An 8,434-nucleotide genomic window follows, 5' to 3' on the forward strand; every position below is an offset into this window, starting at 1 on the left:
GAAATATTTATGATGTAGCCACGTGGCGGTGCCATTTTATATTATTTTTATGCACTAGCCTATTTACTTAGCCACCAGGGTAGGCCCAGGCAAGCCATAGGTCACATACTTGCTACAATACTCAACAATACTTACTCCGTCTCATAATGTAGTGCATATAGATTTTTTGAAAAGTCGAACCTCATAAATTTTGACCAAGTTTGCGGAGAAAAATATTTACAATTTAAATGCCAAACATAAATCCTTAAATTAATCATAAGATGTAGTTTTATATTTTATATTTTTTGTATTGTAGATATAAATATTTTTCCATATAAACTTGATGAAAATTTGTAAAGTTTCACTTTTCAAAAAATTTATACGCACTGCATTATGGAACGAAGAGAGTACAAATTTTGCTACAGTACATGAAGGAACTCACACTCACAACCCATGCCACCGCCCAGGCAGCCTCCGCCATTGTAGGCAGCCACGGATGGAGCTAGGAATTTAGCGAACAAATTCATTAAATCCACATACTATTTGGGGCTAGTTTCAGACCATATTCATAGGAGGAATATGTATTTGGAAGACTACAATTATGCCCTATGTTCTGATGCCACTGAAGAAACAGTTGTCCATCTTTTCTGGGATTGTCAGTTCGCCAGGAGATGTTGGCACTTCATAGTTCCAAACAAGTTAAGAGCCATCTCTGTATATGATGAAATTCATCTTTCCATGAATCACCTCACAACAGACATTACTATGGATATTGTTATCATGGGTTGCTGGGATATCTGGATGAGCAGAAATGATAAAATCTTTAGAAGAGCTGCACCTTCTGTGGACACTTGGAAACACTACCTGAAAGGACTTCAAGTTACAGAACTCAGAGCCAAAACTTCTAAGGCAGAGAATATCAGAATTTGGAGAGAGCAGAACACTTAATTTACTCATGTTGTCCCCTAGAGCCGGCATTGGCTGATTTTCACTTTTGTCGCATTTGTATATATATTTTTAATTTAATGAAAATATACCGTAGAACAATTGTTCTACGGTTTTGGCTTAAAAAAAGTATGGAGGGAGCCATGGCCCCATCCCGCCCCCTGCTGGCTCCGTCTCTGGATGTAGCTAGAAAGAGCATAAAAGTGGCTCCTAGAGTCGGGCGAGACTCAGACACAAACAGAATCAGTATTATGTTCTCGAAATTTGTGAAATCTTGGTTGGATTTGAGTGATTTTTAATTTAATTTGGTTCCTTGGGCTGAAATGAAGACGATAAGCGAAACTATCGAATTACAGTATTGGTGGCCGAAAACTGAATGAACTGACGTTTGTAATAACCGTGAACAGCGAGAACATTACATATATTGATCGGCAAGGTTTACACAGTTGCATGCATGCATGGGCATGCTTATTTGTTCTGACTTACTAATACGTGATGAAATGCACGGACGACGGTGATATAGCACGGATCCGAGTGCGCGTGTCGCGTCTGGTAGCTCGTGTACCTAGGTCACGCGTCGGACCACGTGACCGGCACCACCCCGTCATCCGTGTCGAGCCCGAGCGCCTTCCACACGGCCGGCGACCCGTCGACAATGTTGTTCGCGCACGGGGGCTCGAAGTTGTGCTCCTCGTCGCAGCCGTGCTTCGAGTCGCACTCGTCCACCACCGTGGCCGTGGCGGACCTCCCGTTGGCGGCCCGGATCACGACGCGCTTCCCGCACCGCCCCCCACCAGCGAACCACCCTGTCGACAGCGCCACGACCATCTGGGAGTCTGGGTGGAACTTCTCGTCGCACTCGGACCTGCCTCCGCCGTCCCCGCCGTCGGCGAAGCTGTTGAGCGTGAGCGAGGCGCGGGTCCTTCCCGTGACGCGCGGGGAGCACGCGAACGTTCTGTAGCGCCGCCCGTCTTCGCAGCACTCGGAGTCGTTCTCCGTGCTGCAGCTGCCGGACTCGCCGGCGATGGTGCCGCTTGGCTGGCATGTCTGGAGTAGAGCGCGGTGTGGAAAGCTGGTGGCGAGGGCTAGGGGAAGGGTCGTGAGGACGAGGAGGAGCGCGTAGGACACGGGACGAGTAGCCATGCTTGGTTCAGTTTGTCCTAGTGCTGTGCTGCTGTGCGGCTGTGCTGTGCGTGGGTGCAAACTTATATAGCCGCGGGCTAGCGACGGCGAGGTAGCAACTTGAGGGTTTTGATGGGTAAGTTGACTGTTCAATCGTCTCCCTGCTAGCTGAACTTCCAATCTGTCCATGTGCAGTCAGGAAGGAGCGCTACATTATCCATTTGTGTACTCAAATTCCGTTCTTTTTTTAGGAATTGAAACAGATTGATATGACATTTTTTAACACAGTACAGATGCGGATACTCATACATATGCACGTATACTTATCTCTATGAATACACGCACGGATATCCGGTACATCATTTTGCGATTGACGAAGTCGCCGCAGACGCTTAGATAGTCAACAGGAACGTCTCCTCTCACTGAACGCACATCATCAGAAAGACTGAAATAAATCCAGAAAAATCAACAATGTCAAGTCTAGAAATTAAACTCGGGTGGGTTCAGATACCATTGTTCTTCTAATAACCATTCAATCACAGATCAGTTTACAGGATTGGTATGACATAGAATTGTAGAGACAATTAAATTTGTTTGAATAGATTGCAAGCAGTGCTTAACGCAATCTAGAAAACATTACTTCTCGAAACTAACTATAACTGAGAAAAATGATGGGATACCTGTGTTTTTAGGATTTTGGGAGCAACTAGTTAACGAGCGCTCCTTCGGAAGTCTCGCAACGATCAGCGCCACTTGGCGCGCTCTCAGCCATTCGCCACGTGTCGCGCTCTGGACGCTCCCTCCAGATTTTATTTTATTTTTATTTTTCCGCACGCGTTTTCGGCTTTTTAAACTGTTTTCCCCGGTTTCTTTCGACGTTTTGGTTTTTCCCCGGTCTTCCTTAGCGTTTCGACCAAAAAAATTGCGCGAAAAAACGCGTTCACTTTTTTTTTCTTTCGTGAAAAGTCACGTTTTTTTCACGAGAGACACGGTTGTGCTTTAGCGAGAGTCACGGCCGTGCCTTTCGAAAACGAAAAAAACTCGTTTTCTGTTTATTTTTTCTTTCGCGAGAGTCACGGTTTTACTTCCGCGAGAGGCACAGTTGTGCTTCCGTGAGAGTCACGGCCGTGCCTCTCGGAAAGGAAAAACAAAACGTGTTTTCTGTTTTTTTTTTCTTTCGCGAGAGTCACGGTTTTGCTTCCGCGAGAGGCACGGTTGTGCTTTCGCGAGAGTCACGGCCGTGCCTCTCGGAAAGGGAAAAAAATACGCGTTTTCTGTTTTTTTTTCTTTCGCGAGAGTCACAGTTTTGCTTTTGCCAGAGGCACGGTTGTGCTTTCGCGAGAGTCACGGGCGTGCCTCTTTCGGAAAGGGAAAAAAACACGTTTTCTGTTTTTTTTCTTTCCACGAGAGTCACGGTTTTTCTTCCACGAGAGGCACGGTTGTGATTTCGCGAGAGGCACGGGCGTGCCTCTTTCGGAAAGGGAAAAAACCGTGCTCCCGGTTTGGTTTTTTCGTCCGGTTTTTCGTGAAATTTTTTTTCGTCAAAACCTATCAACATGGGATCTAGTTTTGAAGATCTCGACGCGAGGAATCCAATGGTGAAAACGGTTTGAAATTTGGACGCACGGTTTAAGAGATAAAACATTTTGAATAAACGAATTTACGAAAAAAGGGAAAACTCCCATGTTGCGACAAGTGGTGCGCTGCATGTGCGCCACTTGTCGTGACCTGGGAAGATGGAGTGTTCTTTGCAACGAGTACTCCTTAATTAGTGATTTCGTGTTTTTAGGGGAAATGATGGGATAAGTGAAAGGTTCTGTACTTTGAATATCTTCCGGGCAAATGAAGGCCCAAAGGCCGGAGGTAGGCCCTGATCACGTGATGGACACGACGAAATAGGCGGGGTCCGTAGCGGATTTTCATTGGGAGCAACTAGTTAGCGAGCGCTCCTTCGGGAGCCTCGCAACGATCAGCGCCACTTGGCGCGCTCTCAGCCATTTGCCATGTGTCGCGCTTTGGACGCTCCCTCCAGATTTTGTTTTTTTTCGCACGAGTTTTCGGCTTTTTAAACGGTTTTTTCGACGTTTTGGTTTTTTCCCGGTCTTCCTTACCATTTCGACCAAAAAAACAATTTTGAAAAAAAAAATTGCGCGAAAAACGCGTTTACTTTTTTTCCTTTCGTGAAAAGTCACGTTTTTTTTTCGCGAGAGGCACGGTTGTGCTTTAGCGAGAGTCACGGCCGTGCCTTTCGGAAACGAAAAAAACGCGTTTTTTGTTTTTTTGCGAGAGTCACGGTTTTACTTCCGCGAATGAGAGTCACGGCCGTGCCTCTCAGAAAGGGAAAAACAAAACGCGTTTTCTATTTTTTAATCTTTCGCGAGAGTCGCGGTTTTGCTTCCGCGAGATGCACGGTTGTGCTTTTGCGAGAGTCACGGCCGTGCCTCTCGGAAAGGGAAAAAATACGCGTTTTCTGTTTTTTTTCGTGACCTGGGAAGATGGAGTGTTCTTTGCAACGAGTACTCCTTAATTAGTGATTTCGTGTTTTTAGGGGAAATGATGGGATAAGTGAAAGGTTCTGTACTTTGAATATCTTCCGGACAAATGAAGGCCCAAAGGTCGGAGGTAGGCCCTGATCACGTGATGGACACGACGAAATAGGCGGGGTCCGTAGCGGATTTTCATTGGGAGCAACTAGTTAGCGAGCGCTCCTTCGGGAGCCTCGCAACGATCAGCGCCACTTGGCGCGCTCTCAGCCATTTGCCACGTGTCGCGCTTTAGACGCTCCCTCCAGATTTTGTTTTTTTTCGCACGCGTTTTCGGCTTTTTAAACGGTTTTTTCGACGTTTTGGTTTTTCCCCGGTCTTCCTTACCGTTTCGACCAAAAAAACAATTTTGAAAATTTTTTTTGCGCGAAAAACGCGTTTACTTTTTTTCCTTACGTGAAAAGTCACGTTTTTTTTCGCGAGAGGCACGGTTGTGCTTTAGCGAGAGTCACGGCCGTGCCTTTCGGAAACGAAAAAAACGTGTTTTTTGTTTTTTTTGCGAGAGTCACGGTTTTACTTCCGCGAGTGAGAGTCACGGCCGTGCCTCTCGGAAAGGGAAAAACAAAACGCGTTTTTTGTTTTTTAATCTTTCGCGAGAGTCATGGTTTTGCTTCCGCGAGAGGCACGGTTGTGCTTTTGCGAGAGTCACGGCCGTGCCTCTCGGAAAGGGAAAAAATACGCGTTTTCTGTTTTTTTTCGTGACCTGGGAAGATGGAGTGTTCTTTGCAACGAGTACTCCTTAATTAGTGATTTCGTGTTTTTAGGGGAAATGATGGGATAAGTGAAAGGTTCTGTACTTTGAATATCTTCCGGACAAATGAAGGCCCAAAGGCCGGAGGTAGGCCCTGATCACGTGATGGACACGACGAAATAGGCGGGGTCCGTAGCGGATTTTCATTGGGAGCAACTAGTTAGCGAGCGCTCCTTCGGGAGCCTCGCAACGATCAGCGCCACTTGGCGCGCTCTCAGCCATTTGCCACGTGTCGCGCTTTGGACGCTCCCTCCAGATTTTGTTTTTCTTTATTTTTTCGCACGCGTTTTCGGCTTTTTAAACGGTTTTTTCGACGTTTTGGTTTTTCCCCGGTCTTCCTTACCGTTTCGACCAAAAAAACAATTTTGAAAAAAAATTGCGCGAAAAACGCGTTTACTTTTTTTCCTTTCGTGAAAAGTCACGTTTTTTTTCGCGAGAGGCACGGTTGTGCTTTAGCGAGAGTCACGGCCGTGCCTTTCGAAAACGAAAAAAAAACGCGTTTTTTGTTTTTTTTGCGAGAGTCACGGTTTTACTTCCGCGAGTGAGAGTCACGGCCGTGCCTCTCGGAAAGGGAAAAACAAAACGCGTTTTCTGTTTTCTAATCTTTCGCGAGAGTTACGGTTTTGCTTCCGCGAGAGGCACGGTTGTACTTTTGCGAGAGTCACGGCCGTGCCTCTCGGAAAGGGAAAAAATACGCGTTTTCTGTTTTTTAATCTTTCGCGAGAGTCACGGTTTTGCTTCCGCGAGAGGCACGGTTGTGCTTTTGCGAGAGTCACGGCCGTGCCTCTCGGAAAGGGAAAAAATATGCGTTTTCTGTTTTTTTTCGTGAGAGTCACGGTTTTGCTTTTGCCAGAGGCACGGTTGTGCTTTCGCGAGAGTCACAGGCGTGCCTTTTTCGAAAAGGGAAAAAACGCGTTTTTTGTTTTTATTTCTTTCCACGAGAGTCACGGTTTTGCTTCCGCGAGAGGCACGGTTGTGATTTCGCGAGATGCACGGGCGTGCCTCTTTCGGAAAGGGAAAACACCGTGCTCCCGGTTTGGTTTTTTTCGCCGATTTTTTTCGTCCGGTTTTTTTCATGAAAAAAAGTTCGTCAAAACTTATCAACATGGATCTAGTTTTGAAGATTTCGACGTGAGGAATCCAATGGTGAAAACGGTTTGAGATTTGGACGCATGATTTAAGAGATAAAACGTTTTGAATAAACGAAACTACGAAAAAAGAGAAAACTCCCAGATTGCGACAAGTGGCGCGCTGCATGTGCGTCACTTATCGTGACCTGAAAAGATGAAGTGTTCTTTGCAACGAGTACTCCTTAATTAGTGATTTCGATTTTCATTTAGCAACATGTTATGTGTGGCCCGTGTATGAGACAAAAGCCGACCGGGCCTAAGTAGAAAACTGAATCATAGACATGCCTGTACGAACCGAAATTTCTTACGTGAGGAAGCCGGCCGGCCAGTCCACATTGAGGCAGCGCTCTCTGTGATGTGACAACTAAAAGATGTAAACTGCCTAAAAAAACTAAAAGATGTAAACTGCCTAAAAAAACTAAAAGATGTAAACGTCTAAAAAAAGATGTAAAGTGAAAATTGCGTTGTACCGGTATCCGCCAACTATACGCTCTAGCCAATCAGTTAGTGCCATGTAACATCGTATATTCTCTTCTCATGTTGTATTTTTTTCCATGTTTAAAGAATATTGGTATTTGAGAAGCTAGCCCCCACAACTGTATTCTACGTGCATGTATGACAGCAATGTGGCATAACACTCTCTCTTCTCTCACATAATAAATTCAACCGTTTCTCTCACTTTGTCTAATTTAAAACATTCATATAATTTAAACTATATATTAGTTTTTGAAACCTTTTTTATATTTAAACTCCTGTGTGAAAACCTTTAAAATGAGATTAATCTTGGATATTTTTTAATCATGTTTAAATTCGAATGCATATTTCAAATTTTGAAAATAATCAATTTCACAATGACACATACAATTTCACTTTCTGTAGTTACTATTTCACAATTCAGAACATATATTTCACTTTTCACTGGTTTGTTTCATAAAAAATAAATGTATTTCACTTGCACATTTTTCAAAAAAGATATTCACTCTTTTGAATAAACTTACACACTTCCAAATAATCAGTTTCACAATGATACATTTTCATTTTTTGGAGTGACTCTTTTACAATTAAGAACCTACATTTCACTTTTTACTAGCTTGTTTCGCAAAAATCACATCTATTCAATTACACATTGCTGAAATAACATATTTCACTCTTTTGAAATAAATTGATACACATTTATAAAAAACCAGTTTCACAAAAATCATATCTATTTCAATTGCACATTTTCAAAAATCTATTTCGCATTTCAAATATAATCAGTTTCACAATGACACATTACAATTTCACTTTGTGTTGTTACTATCTCATACTTTCAGAACCTACATTACAATTACATTTTGTGTGATACATTTAAATGTCACATCTATTTCAATTGCACATTTTTAGTGTGTGTGAAACAAGTTTTTTTCACTTATCTGGAATATAATTGGGTTAAATAGATTTCTAGTGAAATGGGGGTTGTTTGTGAAAAAGGTTTGTTTCACAATTTTTCTAGTAAAATAGGTTTGTTCAACATATGAAATGTGAAACATTGAAAATTAAACATGCTGCAAATGTGCCCAATATTGGACTAGTTCTAAAGGTATTGGTGCCAGGAGTTCAATATATAAATTATTTCAAAAACAAACTTATATTTCAAATGATATTGACGATTTAATTTAGTGAAGATGTAATAACATGATGGATTTGTATGTGAGAGAAAAGAGAGAGAGGAGGCACTGTCACAATGTTGCCATCCCTGCCATATCAAGGACAATGGTGGGGGCCCATAGTTGTATTATGTCTAGTATTCAATTTGTATAGTAGAAAGAAGAAAAATAACAGTTGTCCATAACTCGGATCTTAAAGCATGCTTTGAACAATGAGATCCTTGCCGGTTAGGTACCGCTACCACGCAAACTGACTTTCTGCTAAAAGATGGCAACGACGCCTAAACCTGCCTCTCAGAGGTTGGTGGATTTCAAGCC

The 8,434-nt window shown here is 43.2% G+C and overlaps 1 protein-coding gene across 1 annotated transcript; it reads right to left on the reverse strand.

Moving 5' to 3' along the window:
• Positions 1-1,395: 1,395 nt before the first annotated feature.
• Positions 1,396-2,077, reverse strand: LOC109745692 (kiwellin-1-like). The gene has a single exon (XM_020304807.4). It carries the CDS (start codon positions 2,065-2,067, stop codon positions 1,495-1,497), a length of 573 nt encoding a protein of 190 aa, XP_020160396.1. The 5' UTR covers positions 2,068-2,077; the 3' UTR covers positions 1,396-1,494.
• Between the last annotated feature and the right edge of the window lie 6,357 nt (positions 2,078-8,434).

The sequence above is a fragment of the Aegilops tauschii genome, chromosome 1 (genome assembly GCF_002575655.3).
Source record: "Aegilops tauschii subsp. strangulata cultivar AL8/78 chromosome 1, Aet v6.0, whole genome shotgun sequence".
NCBI classification, from domain to species: Eukaryota; Viridiplantae; Streptophyta; class Magnoliopsida; order Poales; family Poaceae; genus Aegilops; species Aegilops tauschii.